The following is a 15000-nucleotide window of genomic DNA, read 5'->3' as shown; positions in this document are numbered from 1 at the left end:
AAGGTCAGCTCAGCCTCGTTCCACTGTACTGCCTAAAATATTCAGAGTCTCGGCCCACGGCTAAGAAAAGACCTTCAGCTCACTTAGTTTGTTTGTTTGATGCCTTTTTGTCCTTTTGTTGTCAGGAAGTTTCAGCTTCAGCCTGTTTTCCTCCTGTAGCTCCGAATTGTAGCTTTAAGCATCTCAGAGTGGCTAACAACGTTAGCACTGGACTCAAGGTCACTGACGCTCTTGTCCTGACACCTTCAGCTGAAGAGTCCAAGGTCACAAAGAAATACTTGGAAGTCGACTGCAAGATGTTCCTAAACTTTCTCTAAATATCTCAGGTACATTGGCAGCATGCTTAGCAGTCAGTGTTCCAGCTGCCTCGTTAGCCTCATTAGCCTCGTTAGCTGTGCTCTGCTGGCTGGAGCTTCCTGCTGCAGTTGATGGATTTGAACATAAGTCATCAAACCTTAGTGCTTCCTCAGGTTTGATAAGAACAAGTGTAAACCATGGCTAGTTAGCCATGGTTGGTGTGAATACATATGACCGCTTTGTAAATTCATTATTCCTGAAAAAGTGAATATTTGTGCTGATTGTCCCTCAGATGGCCTCAGTTCTCTACTTGGCGTTGCTCCTCTCTCTGAGCTGCGTTCTCTGGAGCGGAGCCGATGTGAGTCTGCCTTCTTCTTTTCTCATGTGGAAAACATTATAAAATATTATTGAGGAAATGTTTAGAGTGAAGCTGAGTCACAGAATGAAGAGTTACTGTATTAAACATTTAAAATAAAGTTATTGTGAAAAGTTCAGTATTTATGTCAGACATTCAAACTTATTATATTATATAGATTTTCTTACACATACAGTCAAATATTACATCTTGCATTTGATAATTGCGACTCACAGAGAATGAAAACCCAAAATTTAGTGTTTCCAAAAAGTTGAATATTACATTTGATTGATGATAAAAGATTCTGTTCATTACTGTAAGGGCAACCTGCTGCCCTGCAGGTGGCGCTCCACCAGGTGAGTCTAATCAGGTCAGTCAGCAGCTGGATGATAAAACAGCTAATTGGTTGCTGGCAGGTGAACAGCGAGCAGGACTGACAGACAGTTACATACATATAGGCACTGCAACTGTGAGTTAAAGGTCTTTAAACTTAAAAAACCTTCACAAAGCTCACTATTTGGACTATTAAAACTCCCTCTGGAACTTTTTGTTTAAAGTTGAAAAAACACATGAAATATTGTTAAAATGTACAGAATATTAAAATTGTGTAGTTAAAAATTATCTACCAATTAATTGTACTCACCTCTAAATAAATGCTTTGTACCTTTAAACTTGACAGTTTCTAAGCTCTCAGCACCCGGTCTGGGCTCCTTTTGCTTGAATTCCTGAACTATTGCATAGGGACTGTTTTTCTTTCACTCAACCTTTTATGAATATGTTTGGTTACAGCACTTTAAAATTGATCTGATGTAATAAAAATTTCTGAAACGTTTGGGTTCTGATGCTCTGTGAGAAGTTTCTCATTTGATATGGATAAACAGATACAGGACTTTATATATTTATAAAAATAGGGTTAGGATTAGGGTTAGGGTTAGGGTTAGGGTTAGGGTAAGGCAGACCGTAGGGTTTGGCTCTGCCATATAATTTTTTTCTTTAGTATGTTCATCCAAGTTAATTGTAGGATAAAAACATTGATGAAACTCAGCTAGATTAGCAGTTTTGAGTGACATATGGTTTTATTAATCTCTATGTTCTCTCTATTCACAGGCTGCATGTGGTAAGTATTTCCATCTGACGGAAAGGAAGCTGACAGTTTTGTTACATTTTGACTTTATGATGAATTGTTGATGGATAACAGAAGCCTAAATGTGATACAAATGCTTGTGAACCTGCAGCTTTTTCTTGTTGCAATAGCATTTATTACTGCATGAAGCACAGTGGCATTGCTGCTAGTCTTTCTGTTGCATTTAATGAGACATATATTTACTTTAAATTCATTTTCACTATAAATGCCATAGCTCCTATTTGGTATTTGTTGCACTTCTTTGCATTTCCCAGGTCCTCCCACTCCTGCCAGTAATCCCAGTCCTCCCAGTACTCCCAGACCTCCCAGTCCTCCCAGTACTCCCAGTCCTCCCAGACCTCCCAGTCCTCCCAGTACTCCCAGTCCTCCCAGACCTCCCAGTCCTCCCAGTACTCCCAGTCCTCCCAGACCTCCCAGTCCTCCCAGACCTCCCAGTCCTCCCAGTCCTCCCGGTCCCAGCTGTCCATCTGGTTGGATTAAATATGAAAATCGCTGTTTCTTCTTCAACGGTGCTACAGCAGACTGGGCTACTGCTGAGGTACAGCCACAAAAACCACAGTTGAAGGCAAAAACAATCTGTCACTTTATTTATTTCACTTTTTCCTCCCAAAAAGTTATTGAATAAATGTTGCATTTGAACAATATGAAAAGGAAAGAGAAACAAAGAATGAAATATTTTTTTCTTATTTTTGTCTAGGACAAAATAAGAAGGAATTTTTAGGCCCTCACTCTTATTAGAACAATGGTTCAGTCCAAAGTGTAGGAGGAGCAGCAGCTAAATGGTACCGTTTCCGTTAGGAGCTAACCGCTAGCTGCTAGTTGTTAGCTGCTAGCCTTTAGCTGTTAGCTGCTAGTTGTTAGCTGCTAGCTTTTAGCTGTTAGCTGCTAGCTGTTAGTTGTTAGCTGTTAGCTTTGGCTCTGCAGCACAAACATAAAACCCTCCAGTAAGTAACTTAAAACAAAAGATGTAAACTTTGTATTTATTTTCACTGCTCAATAGAGTGAAATGTTATCAATAAAAATCAGACTGCAGTTTGTTGTTTCATCACTTTGACTGAATCTTGTTATGGTTTGGAAATCAAAACTAGCAAATCTGTGGTTTAGAAACTTTGAGACGTTTTTAAACCACATTTTACATGAGATTTCTTTTCCGACCCCCTAAAATTGGTCTTAAGAAAACTTCCTGTTTATTTTTCCCTCCAATAATTTGCTGGGATTTACGCCCTTGCTTGCAACCTGTTGTGATCCAGCAGCACAAAAAATCAGGACTGTAAAGACAATACAGAGAAAAGAAACGACTCATTTTCCAGACGTTGTTCAATGAAACGAGTTTCAGAGCAACAAAATGTGCTGCTAGCCATCAAGTGTCGCTACAAGTCTGTCTTCAGAAGAGTCGAACAAACTTAACAATTAATCAGATTTTTTTCTTTTTTATTAACTTAATTTTGCTGTTTGTTGCTTTCAGTGTTTATGGTTTGTATTTTGATTTTGTTTGTTTTCTCAGCGTGCCTGCATTGGATATGGTGGAAATCTGGCCTCCATCCACAGCACCAATGAGCACAGCTTCCTCAAGGAGCTGGTCAGATTGAGGTTAGGATCGTACCAGAGGACCTGGGTTGGAGGCCATGATGCCGTCAAGGTCAGTTTTTTTCTTTTCATTTAATTTTTGGTAGTGAGGGATGGTTAGAGCAAATTGTTTGCTTTGTACCCAGAGGAGCTGGGAAAAGGGGCAGAGAGAGGAAATCTGGGTCTCCGACCTCTGACCAGATAAGCAAAGGATCGATGGACGGATGAATGGATCTTGCAATAAATATTAAAATTGTCTTTGCATAAACCACCTGTGCTGGTGGGTTTTATTAGATTATGATCTTTGGGGATGTAAAATTATTCCTGTTACAAAATGTCCCCTGAGGTGAACTTTGGACACCTTATACCCTCAGAGATGGACAGCTGCAGTCCTCAGTGTGTTGGAACCTAATAATAAAATGCATGTATCATAAACTATGTGCTTAAAAACCACTTGGTTTCAGGAGAGTGTGTGGCTGTGGAGTGATGGGTCGAGGTTCAGCTTCACCCAGTGGGGCACAGGAGAACCAAACAACCTTGGTGGAAATGAACACTGCATGGAGATCAACCTTGTTGGTGAGCGTTCTGAAACTCTGAGAACAGAGCTAACGATGCTACGCAGCATATAGCTACTAATTAGTTAATCTGATGATTTTAATAAATCTTAGGACCTTCTGGGTTTGTATCCCAAACAGATTCAACAGCTGCTGAAATATTATTTTATATTATTATTTCTCTTCAGGATCTTCTCTCTACTTGAACGATGAACCATGCACCAGAAGTAATTACTTCATCTGTGCCAAAAGACTCTAACTCCTCTTTCCTCTTCCTGAGAAATCCAACATGACCATGTGACCTTCTCACTGGTGATGTCACTTCCTCCAGCATGTCAGGCCTCGATGGCGTCGCTGCTGGAAGATACAAGGATAAAATCTGATTTCAAATAAATCTGTTGCATCAATAAACTTTTTTGTCATGTCAGTTTATTTCTTTGGAAAAAGATAATAAACTTTAGAGTAAAATACAATTAATAGAGGAAATAAATCTGTCTGTAAACCTCCATGGTAACGTCAAACAAGTGAAATCATGACCCATCAGAGACCAGATGCTTGAGCCACCAGGTTCCCAAAGTTTGGAAGATACTTAGAATAAAATCAGTAATATATATATATTGTCATGGAGTGGTGGTGGAGGTGAGTTGGTGAGGCAGCACGCTGGAGACCCAGGTAAGTGAATAGTGGATAATTTTAATGAAACAGTCCAGAAAAACAGTCCAAACAATAGTCCGCGGCCAGGCAGCACGGCTGAGCAGAAGCCAGGGCTCACAATGGTAGCAACTGGTCTTAAGGGCGGCACAAAAAAACTAACGACAAACAAGGACCCGACCAGGAACAAAGGACACAGGAGGGACTAAATACTGAGGGTAATCAGGGGAACGAGACACACCTGGGAACAATCAAGGGGAAGACAGGACAAGGAGGAGACTCAGGACACAGAAACTCAGAATTAAACACAGAAAAACACAGAACCTGACATGATCCACTTGTTTTACTGTGGAGAAGAAGAAAAAAGGGATGAATAAACATTTGCTTACAGTGCAACTAATAAACTCTCTAAATACGTTATTTAGAGTTTATCTTTATATTTCTGTGGGAAATTTGAAATTTTTGTGCAGATTTGTTGGGTTGTGAGGATGGGGCTTAAACTTTTCACCAGGTTGAAAGCTTCACTTTGAACTGATTTTTAACTTCTTGTTTGGTTCCAGCGGATCATAAAATCCATGTTTTCATTGTATTTTTACTCCTGGAAGCTTCTGACTGATTCTTCTTCAAAACAATTTGCATGGCATGTTGACTGTAAAGCATTTCAGCACTTTTCAAGGTACGGAAAATAAACTTGATACTGAATTTGAAAATGAGGCTAAAATAATCATGTGCAGGCAAACATGAAGTTTGCCTGCACATGAGGTTCAGCTTCACCCAGTGGGGCACAGGAGAACCAAACAACCTTGGTGGAAATGAACACTGCATGGAGATCAACCTTGTTGGTGAGTGTTCTGAAACTCTGAGAACAGAGCTAACGATGCTATGCAGCATATAGCTACTAATTAGTTAATCTGATGATTTTAATAAATCTTAGGACCTTCTGGGTTTGTATCCCAAACAGATTCAACAGCTGCTGAAATATTTATTTATATTATTATTATTTCTCTTCAGGATCTTCTCTCTACTTGAGAGAAGATCCTGAAGAGATCTTCATCCTGAAGAGATCTTCAGGATGAAGATCTCTTTAATGAAGTAAAAATATTACTTAATGAAGTAAAAATATTTAATGAAGTAAAAATATTTGACAGCATAAAGATCATTAAGTCAAGTTTGTTTATAATGTTACTTTTTTATTTCAAAGAATTAAAATCCCATTAATCCCAAAAGAAATCCCACCAAAAACAGAATTAGTATCACAGCAGCTCAGCTGTGTGTTCACCTGAAATTTGTTCAAACTGAGCAGAAATTAAGCAGAGATGATTTTCAGCAGATGGTTGGAGGCTTCACATATTTTTGTCACAAATAAATGGCCATGACTGGTGACATTGGGCGTCGTTCCACTGGTTCACTGTTAGGAGAAAAAAGCACAAAACATCTGATTCTTTGACATTTGTTTTATTGCTTATTAATTACATGTAACTTTTAACAACACAGGGTTTCAGCCTGTGTTGTTAAAAGACAGACTGAAACCCTGTTTACATAGAAACACTTAGTTTCATTCATAAACTAAATAAACAAATTAAAAATGGGCTTACCTTTTCCATAGAAGTTAATTTCCAGACAGTGTTCTGCATGGTAATAATTGTCAGGCTGACAGACAGAAAAGCTGGAATAGTCAAACTTTGACCCGTCGTTCCACCTCCACTTTCCCTCCAACAGACACGAAACGTTAGAGCAAAAACCTGCCAGGCAGCTTTTGATCAACTGAAAGTAATTATAAACATCATTTATTGCAGGATTTGATACCTTCCAGTATACACACACACACACACACACACACACACACACACACACACACACACACACACACACACACACACACACACACACACACACACACGCACACACACACACACACAGATGCTTTGGGACTGTTTTCACTGCAGCGAGAGCTTCTTGCAGATCTTACAGTTTGAGTGCAACCTGGGAGGAACACAGCAGACGCTGTGACAGTGCAGGAGGCCAAAGTTCAAAAAAATGTAACTAACAAATAACATCATTCTGCAGATGTTTATTCTGCCCTGCGCCACGATCAATAACACGTGGAGGAAACGCTGCACTGTGCAGCAGGGACGCTCCAAGACTTCAGCTGTCACATCTTCCTTATAAGAGAAAAAACCCAAATAGCTTCCAAAGCTCTCAAAGAATATTTATCTATAACACAGATGGGTTTATTCATAGCTTTTCTTTACCTGTGTAACATCTTCTGCCCCCTTTAACAACCTCTAAAGTTTCACAGAAATAATGACCAACCTGCCAGGTCTGGAACCGGATCCTGTGAACACAAAGACATTCTGATGATAACCGACTTCTTATTCTCTGGTTTAACAGTGTCCTCAGATTCTGGTGACAAACTCTAAAAACCTTCTGCATTTTGTCATTATTCATCTATTAGTCTGGAGTTTAAAGCCAAGAGATGAAAACTGATTATTTACAGTCTCTGCTGTCTGTCACTGTGACAGTTTCAGGTTTCTAAGCTCTCTGGACGTTTTCTGGAAGCTCTTTGGGAATCCTGCTTTCTTATATTCACTTTTCTTTGTGTATTTTAGTTTTCATCTGATAAAACAGCCAAGATCAGACAGAGCAGTGAATATGGATGTTAGATTAACTTTAGATTTTATAACCTGGCTCATGTTGCAGGTTATGGATAAATAAAAACATCTCAGCATTAAATAACTCACAGCTTCAGCAGTCATCATGATGAAGCCAGGATCAACACCAGCTGAAAACCTGAAGCCATCTGTGAGGAAAACAATATTACAGCTTTTGATACCCAGAAGCAACTTGGGATAAACTTGGTTAAAACAACAGACAGTAATGAAGAGCTGGATGCTTCCTTTGCTGCAGTAAATCCTGATGCAGACAGAATCATACCAGACAGAAGAACCGGTCTTTTATCGCCAGAGGAATGCTGAAAACTTATCCTTCCTTCTCGTAAAGATGAAATAAATGTGGAACACGTGGAATTGTTTTCCAGTGAAAGAATTTGGCCGGATGCTCATTGTTATTCTGATGAGAGCTTCATCTCTCTTCAGTGTCTTCTAGTTTTCTTTACATTTTATTTGTTTTTCTTCCCCAATCTTCATCCAACTTTCGTCAATAAACCTGACATGCATTTACATTTTGCTCAATTTGCCTTTGTTCGCTACAAACAGCCTGATGGGGTGAAAACTTTGACAAACTCCTTCCAAATTATGAGGACGGTTTAAAAACTGTTTCCAGTCTGAACAGGAAGGAATATTTGGAGGAAGTTGGTTAAATGTCTGTGAGAACGCTGCCAAAAAATCAACTGGATCAGATCAAGATGGCCGCCAACCAGACGCAACACCTTCAGGACGTTTAAACAGTCAATAATTGAGAATCACTGCTCTGGAGTGAGTTTGCTGCACTGAAAGTAAAGGGGCAGAATAATATTTCATGCTTCACTTTGCAGTTTTTTATTGTTAAAAGTTTAAAATATCCATTAAATGTAATTCCATCTGAGAATTGTGTCCCACTTTTTATTGATGCTTCACAAAATAATGTTTTAGATCGTTATGTTGAAGCCTGAAAAGCGGCAATAGATTGAAAAGTTCAAGGGGTTTGAATACTTTCGCAAGGAACTGTAATTCAAAATAAAACTAAAAACAAGACACATACACACCAATTAACCCTAAAATAAACACATTTATGTAAACATCCTACTTCGGCCAGTGACTTATCATCTTGTTTTTTTTATTTTGATCAGGAAGAAAATATATATTTAAGAGTTACATCCACAGCGCTGATTATGTGACTGATTACTGGTGTCTGGATTCTCCCTCAGAGAGAAAAGCTCTGCCATCCAGGAGGGACTCAGAGTAGATCCGCTGCTCCTCCACATCGAGAGGAGCCAGTTGAGGCTGGGACTCTGGTCAGGATGCCTCCTGGACGCCTGCCTGGTGAGGAGTTCACGTCCCACCGGGAGGAGGGGAAGACAAGGACACGCCAGAGGGACGATGTCTCCCTGCCGGCCTGGGAAACGCCTTGGGATTCCCGTGGAGGAGCTGGAAGGAGAGGCTGGGAGAGGGAAGTCTGGGCCGCCCTTGTTAGGCTGCTGACCCCGCGACCCGACCCCGGATAAGCAGAAGAAAATGGCACTGAGAATGTAATGCCTGTTCCTGGTTTCTCCATTGTCACTGTATGGTGTTTTTATGATCTTTTATTTTTGTGTTTTTATGATGTAAAACACTTTGAACTGCCTTGTTGCTGAATTTAGCTTTAATACAAATAAAGTTGATTGATTGATCCCTTGTGTGTCAGCAGTGGTCTGATAAGCCTCTAAAGTTTCCTTCATGTCTTGCTGTGAGGTCAATTTGTGCTCAAGTTATTTTTGTTACTCACTCAGTTAAGGCTGTTATCTTGCCCTCTGTTTAGGTCCATTTTATCATTTTATTTTTTACATTTCTTAATAGTTTACAGAGTAGGATGGCGTTGGGAGTACAAGTCAAAGGATTTTAAAGTATCTTCCAAACTTTGGGAACCTGGTGGCTCAAGCATCTGGTCTCTGATGGGTCATGATTTCACTTGTTTGACGTTACCATGGAGGTTTACAGACAGATTTATTTCCTCTATTAATTGTATTTTACTCTAAAGTTTATTATCTTTTTCCAAAGAAATAAACTGACATGACAAAAAAGTTTATTGATGCAACAGATTTATTTGAAAAAAGATTTTATCCTTGTATCTTCCAGCAGCGACGCCATCGAGGCCTGACATCCTGGAGGAAGTGACATCACCAGTGAGAAGGTCACATGGTCATGTTGGATTTCTCAGGAAGAGGAAAGAGGAGTTAGCGTCTTTGGGACAGATGGAGTAACTCCTTGTGGTGCATGGTGCATCATTCATGTCTCCTGAAGAGAAATAATGATAATAATTATGATGATAATAATAATAATAATAATAATAATAATAATAATAATAATAATAATATAAAATAAATATTTCAGCAGCTGTTGAATCTGTTTGGGATACAAACCCAGAAGGTCCTAAGATTTATTAAAATCATCAGATTAACTAATTATTAGCTATATGCTGCATAGCATCGTTAGCTCTGTTCTCAGAGTTTCAGAATGCTCACCTAGCTCGTAGATCTCCATGCAGTGTTCCTTTCCACCAGAGTTATCTGGTTGCCCTTGCCCCACTGGTGAAGCTGAACCTCGACCCACTCCCACAGCCACACACCCTCCTGAAACCAAGTGGTTTTTTAAGCACATAGTTTATGATACATGCATTTTATTATTAGGTTCCAACACACTGAGGACTGCAGCTGTCCATCTCTGAGGGTATATAAGGTGTCCAAAGTTCACCTCAGGGGACATTTTGTAACCAGGAATAATTTTACATCCCCAAAGATCATAATCTAAATAAAATCCACCAGCACAGGTGGTTTATGCAAAGACAATTTTAATATTTTATTGCAAGATCCATTCATCCGTCCATCGATCCTTTGCTTATCTGGTCAGAGGTCGGAGACCCAGATTTCCCTCTCTCTGCCCCTTTTCCCAGCTCCTCTGGGTACAAAGCAAACAATTTGCTCTAACCATCCCTCACTACCAAAAAATTAAATAAAAAGAAAAAACTGACCTTCTCAGCATCATGGCCTCCGAGCCAGGTCCTCTCGTACGATCCTTTCGTAACTCTGATTAGCTTCTGGAGGAGAGTGAGTTCACCTTTGTTGTGGACGGAGGCCAGATTTCCACCATATCTATGGCAGGCACGCTGAGAAAACAAACAAAATCAAAATCAAAACACCCATAAACACTGAAAAGCAACAAACAGCAAAATTAAGTTAATAAAAAAGAAAAAAATCTGATTTAATTGTTAAAGTTTGTTCGACTCTTCTGAAGACAGACTTGTAGCGACACTTGATGGCTAGCAGCACATTTTGTTGCTCTGAAACTCGTTTCATTGAACAACGTCTGGAAAATGAGTCGTTTCTTTTCTCTGTATTGTCTTTACAGTCCTGATTTTTTGTGCTGCTGGATCACAACAGGTTGCAAGCAAGGGCGTAAATCCAGCAAATTATTGGAGGGAAAATAAACAGGAAGTTTTCTTAAGACCAATTTTAGGGGGTCGGAAAAGAAATCTCATGTAAAATGTGGTTTAAAAACGTCTCAAAGTTTCTAAACCACAGATTTGCTAGTTTTGATTTCCAAACCATAACAAGATTCAGTCAAAGTGATGAAACAACAAACTGCAGTCTGATTTTTATTGATAATATTTCACTCTATTAAGCAGTGAAAATAAATACAAAGTTTACATCTTTTGCTTTAAGTTACTTACTGGAGGGTTTTATGTTTAGCACTGTTTAGCTGTTGCTCCTCCTACACTTTGGACTGAACCATTGTTCTAATAATGGTGGGGGCCTAAAAATTCCTTCTTATTTTTGTCTTAGATGAGACAGATTTACTTAATTCTTTGTTTCTCTTGCCTTTTCATATTGTTTAAATGCAACATTTATTCAATTATACTTTGGGGGGAGTACAATTCTAGACTTTTCCAAGATTTGGGGGGTTAGGGGAGAACCTGGACCCTCAACAGGCTTCTTCTTGTTAAAGGGAAGTTTTCCTTCACTGTCGCTACATGCATGTTAGATATGAAGGATTACTGTAAAGTTAACAAGAAACACAACTGATCGTCCTGATGTATCACTAGGATTTATTGAAATGCTTATTATTGAGCTGAATTGATTATTTAATAGTGTCATGAAGTGAAAGTTGTTGTGAATTATGGTACATTCAATTAAACAAAAGCATTCAGAAGGAAATTCTAGATTCCAGATTAAGCTCTCAAAAACATTAAGGAAATTACAAACTGATTATTTATAAAAGAAATGTATGGTCAGACAGGGCAGATTAATTAAAAAGTTAAATAAATAAAGTGGCAGATTTACAACTAGCATAAAATTAACTGTTTTTTGCCTTAAGCAGTGATTTTTTTACTGTACCTCAGCAGTAGCCAGTCAGTTTGGTTATTCTGGAAGATGAAACAGCGATTTCCATAATTATTCCAACCACGTGGGCATGAACGAGCTGGGAAATGCAAAGAAGTGCAACAGATCCTAAATAAAAGCAAATTTATTATCAAAATGAATTTGAAGAAATTATATATCTTATCAAATGGAACAGAGACGAGCAGCAGAATCCTTGTTCTTCATAAATAAATGACAATGTATTAAAGCAGCTATGTTGTTGATGAGTATCACATTTAGACTTCTGTGTAATTAATCAACAATCCATCATAAAGTCAAATTGTAACAAACTGTCAGCTTCCTTTCCGTCAGATGGAAATACTTACCAATTCCAGCCTGTGAATAGAGAGAACATAGAGATTAATAAAAACCGTATGTCACTCAAAACTGCTAATCTAGCTGAGTTTCATCAATGTTTTTATCCTACAATTAACTTGTAGAAATTTAAGAAAAAAATTATAGGGCAGACCCAAACCCTACGGTCTGCCTTACCCTAACCCTAACCTAACCCTAACCCTAATCGTATTTTTATAAAATATATAAAGTCCTGTATCTGTTTATCCATATCAAATGAGAAACTTCTCACAGAGCATCAGAACCCAACGTTTCAGAAACTTTTATTACATCAGATCAATTTTAAAGTGCTGTAACCAAACATATTCATAAAAGGTTGAGTGAAAGAAAAACAGTCCCTATGCAATAGTTCAGGAATTCAAGCAAAAGGAGCCCAGACCGGGTGCTGAGAGCTTAGAAACTGTCAAGTTTAAAGGTACAAAGCATTTATTTAGAGGTGAGTACAATTAATTGGTAGATAATTTTTAACTACACAATTTTAATATTCTGTACATTTTAACAATATTGCATGTATTTTTTCAACTTTAAACAAAAAGTTCCAGAGGGAGTTTTAATAGTCCAAATAGTGAGCTTTGTGAAGGTCTTTTAAGTTTAAAGACCTTTAACTCACAGTTGCAGTGCCTATATGTATGTAACTGTCTGTCAGTCCTGCTCGCTGTTCACCTGCCAGCAACCAATTAGCTGTTTTATCATCCAGCTGCTGACTGACCTGATTAGACTCACCTGGTGGAGCGCCACCTGCAGGGCAGCAGGTTGCCCTTACAGTAATGAACAGAATCTTTTATCATCAATCAAATGTAATATTCAACTTTTTGGAAACACTAAATTTTGGGTTTTCATTCTCTGTGAGTCGCAATTATCAAATGCAAGATGTAATATTTGACTGTATGTGTAAGAAAATCTATATGATATAATGAGTTTGAATGTCTGACATAAATACTGAACTTTTCACAATAACTTTATTTTAAATGTTTAATACAGTAACTCTTCATTCTGTGACTCAGCTTCACTCTAAACATTTCCTCAATAATATTTTATAATGTTTTCCACTTGAGAAAAGAAGAAGGCAGACTCACATCGGCTCCGCTCCAGAGAACGCAGCTCAGAGAGAGGAGCAACGCCAAGTAGAGAACTGAGGCCATCTGAGGGACAATCAGCACAAATATTCACTTTTTCAGGAATAATGAATTTACAAAGCGGTCATATGTATTCACACCAACCATGGCTAACTAGCCATGGTTTACACTTGTTCTTATCAAACCTGAGGAAGCACTAAGGTTTGATGACTTATGTTCAAATCCATCAACTGCAGCAGGAAGCTCCAGCCAGCAGAGCACAGCTAACGAGGCTAATGAGGCTAATGAGGCTAACGAGGCTAACGAGGCAGCTGGAACACTGACTGCTAAGCATGCTGCCAATGTACCTGAGATATTTAGAGAAAGTTTAGGAACATCTTGCAGTCGACTTCCAAGTATTTCTTTGTGACCTTGGACTCTTCAGCTGAAGGTGTCAGGACAAGAGCGTCAGTGACCTTGAGTCCAGTGCTAACGTTGTTAGCCACTCTGAGATGCTTAAAGCTACAATTCGGAGCTACAGGAGGAAAACAGGCTGAAGCTGAAACTTCCTGACAACAAAAGGACAAAAAGGCATCAAACAAACTAAGTGAGCTGAAGGTCTTTTCTTAGCCGTGGGCCGAGACTCTGAATATTTTAGGCAGTACAGTGGGAGGCTGAGCTGACCTTTAGATGACCTCCTATTTGTCTTAGCAACTGAAACCCGGTGAACCGTAGCAGCAGGGAGATGCTGGACTTTTGTAGAAATTTATTTCTGATCACAAGTCATCACCAAGTTATGCTGATGCATTGCTTTTCTATGTTTCTGACCTGCTGAAGTCAAAACTCCAGATATTAAATAATGTTGGAAAATTGTCTGTAAAAACATTTCAAATGAAAGCAAACAGATTGTTTTTGGTCCACCTTTATTTAACAGCAAGAAGAGAAAGCCCACCTACATATCTAGGTAAATAGAACCCCATTAGGATGCAGCATCAACCACCCTGAAAAAAGTCCTCACATCTATAGAAACATATTTTCATGTTTGCTCAGATTTTTGGTCTTTTCTGAGACAAATGAAGAAACTCCCTGACTGACCAATCACTGCATTGTTGCTAAAGACGAGCGCGAGTCCCGAGACATTGTTGGTCGTAGTCAGTATCTGATGATATGACAACAGATCTACTTGAATTTTAAAAGCAAAGCGATAAAGAAGAGCAGCTCAACGTTACCGTTCTTTGGGTTGTGAGCAGTGAAGTCGTCTCAGCAGCAGGACCTGGAACCAGGATGATCAGGGATGGAAGTGCAGACTTTAAATACCCTCACTGGGTGTGTGACCATCATCTGTCATCACTGATAGGGCAAATAATTAATATTTCCACAGTCTACATTTCATGAACATGTACAAATACAAAAGTATCAGCTAACATGATGAAACTCCCACAGTCAACAAGCTGCTGTTGGTTAAAGTCTCATGTTGTAACTGTTTACACGCAAAGTTACTGCAAAATGTTCTATGTTTTAAATTTGACGTGCTGTCATTTTTGTTCTGTATAAATATCAATAAAATATGGAAACAAAAATAAGTTATAAATGAATCTGCTGTCAGATTCACACATTATTATCAACTTTCACTGTTTATTTCAAAGTTTAAGGTTTCATTTCATTTATAGAAATGACAGATATGATTATGACATTTTTAGCCAAGAATGGTTGGAAATGTGTATTTTGGGTTAATTCTGCATTCAATAAATCCATTACTATCTGCTATTGTAGTGGCAGATTTTGTTCTTGATGTGCTTCAATTCTTCATAATCATCAATCTGTCGGATTTGAGTTTTCTGTTTATTTTGAGTTTCTGAGTTTGAGTTCTCCATGTTGTCCTGTCTCCCCGTCCATTGTTCCCAGCTGGGTCTTGTTCTGTAATTACCCTCTGTGTAATACTCCACAGTCTGTATTTATGGAAATGTTGTTAA

General features: G+C 38.7%; 1 protein-coding gene and 4 long non-coding RNA genes across 5 annotated transcripts in view; 2 read left to right on the top strand and 3 right to left on the bottom strand.

Annotated features, from left to right (window-relative positions):
• Nucleotides 1–698, top strand: part of LOC129377054 (uncharacterized) — a 6399-nt gene extending 5701 nt beyond the window's left edge. The window contains exon 3 of the long non-coding RNA XR_008607869.1: nucleotides 590–698. This is a non-coding gene — a long non-coding RNA (uncharacterized LOC129377054). The remainder of the gene's footprint in view (nucleotides 1–589) is intronic.
• Nucleotides 699–943: 245 nt separating this feature from the next.
• LOC129377008 (galactose-specific lectin nattectin-like) lies at nucleotides 944–4327 on the top strand. Its single transcript, XM_055056735.1, has 6 exons — nucleotides 944–1008; nucleotides 1760–1769; nucleotides 2011–2334; nucleotides 3301–3435; nucleotides 3827–3938; nucleotides 4105–4327. The coding sequence occupies exons 1-6, from the start codon at nucleotides 944–946 to the stop codon at nucleotides 4173–4175; spliced, it is 717 nt and encodes a 238-aa protein (XP_054912710.1). The 3' UTR covers nucleotides 4176–4327.
• A 4958-nt stretch (nucleotides 4328–9285) lies between these two features.
• Nucleotides 9286–9792, bottom strand: LOC129377058 (uncharacterized). The gene is made up of 2 exons (XR_008607873.1): nucleotides 9726–9792; nucleotides 9286–9498 (listed from the first exon to the last, which is right to left on the bottom strand). It is a non-coding gene; the product is annotated as an uncharacterized LOC129377058 (long non-coding RNA).
• An 18-nt stretch (nucleotides 9793–9810) lies between these two features.
• On the bottom strand, nucleotides 9811–11669 carry LOC129377057 (uncharacterized). Its single transcript, XR_008607872.1, has 3 exons — nucleotides 11595–11669; nucleotides 10232–10366; nucleotides 9811–9833 (listed from the first exon to the last, which is right to left on the bottom strand). It is a non-coding gene; the product is annotated as an uncharacterized LOC129377057 (long non-coding RNA).
• Nucleotides 11670–13007: 1338 nt separating this feature from the next.
• Nucleotides 13008–15000, bottom strand: part of LOC129377055 (uncharacterized) — a 3182-nt gene continuing 1189 nt past the window's right edge. Inside the window, exons 2-3 of the long non-coding RNA XR_008607870.1 lie at nucleotides 14257–14377; nucleotides 13008–13114 (exon numbers count right to left, since the gene is read on the bottom strand). This is a non-coding gene — a long non-coding RNA (uncharacterized LOC129377055). The remainder of the gene's footprint in view (nucleotides 13115–14256; nucleotides 14378–15000) is intronic.

Source organism: Poeciliopsis prolifica, unplaced genomic scaffold (genome assembly GCF_027474105.1).
Source record: "Poeciliopsis prolifica strain line A6 unplaced genomic scaffold, Auburn_PproV2 SCAFFOLD046, whole genome shotgun sequence".
NCBI lineage: Eukaryota > Metazoa > Chordata > Actinopteri > Cyprinodontiformes > Poeciliidae > Poeciliopsis > Poeciliopsis prolifica.
This window is presented reverse-complemented; position numbering and strand designations above follow the sequence as displayed.

Coding starts and splice junctions, on each gene's coding strand:
- LOC129377008 (XM_055056735.1), top strand. CDS start 944: ATGATAAAAGATTCTGTTCATTACTGTAAGGGCAACCTGCTGCCCTGC. Junction 3,436..3,826: donor GAGGCCATGATGCCGTCAAG/GTCAGTTTTTTT, acceptor ACTTGGTTTCAG/GAGAGTGTGTGGCTGTGGAG. Junction 3,939..4,104: donor CATGGAGATCAACCTTGTTG/GTGAGCGTTCTG, acceptor ATTTCTCTTCAG/GATCTTCTCTCTACTTGAAC.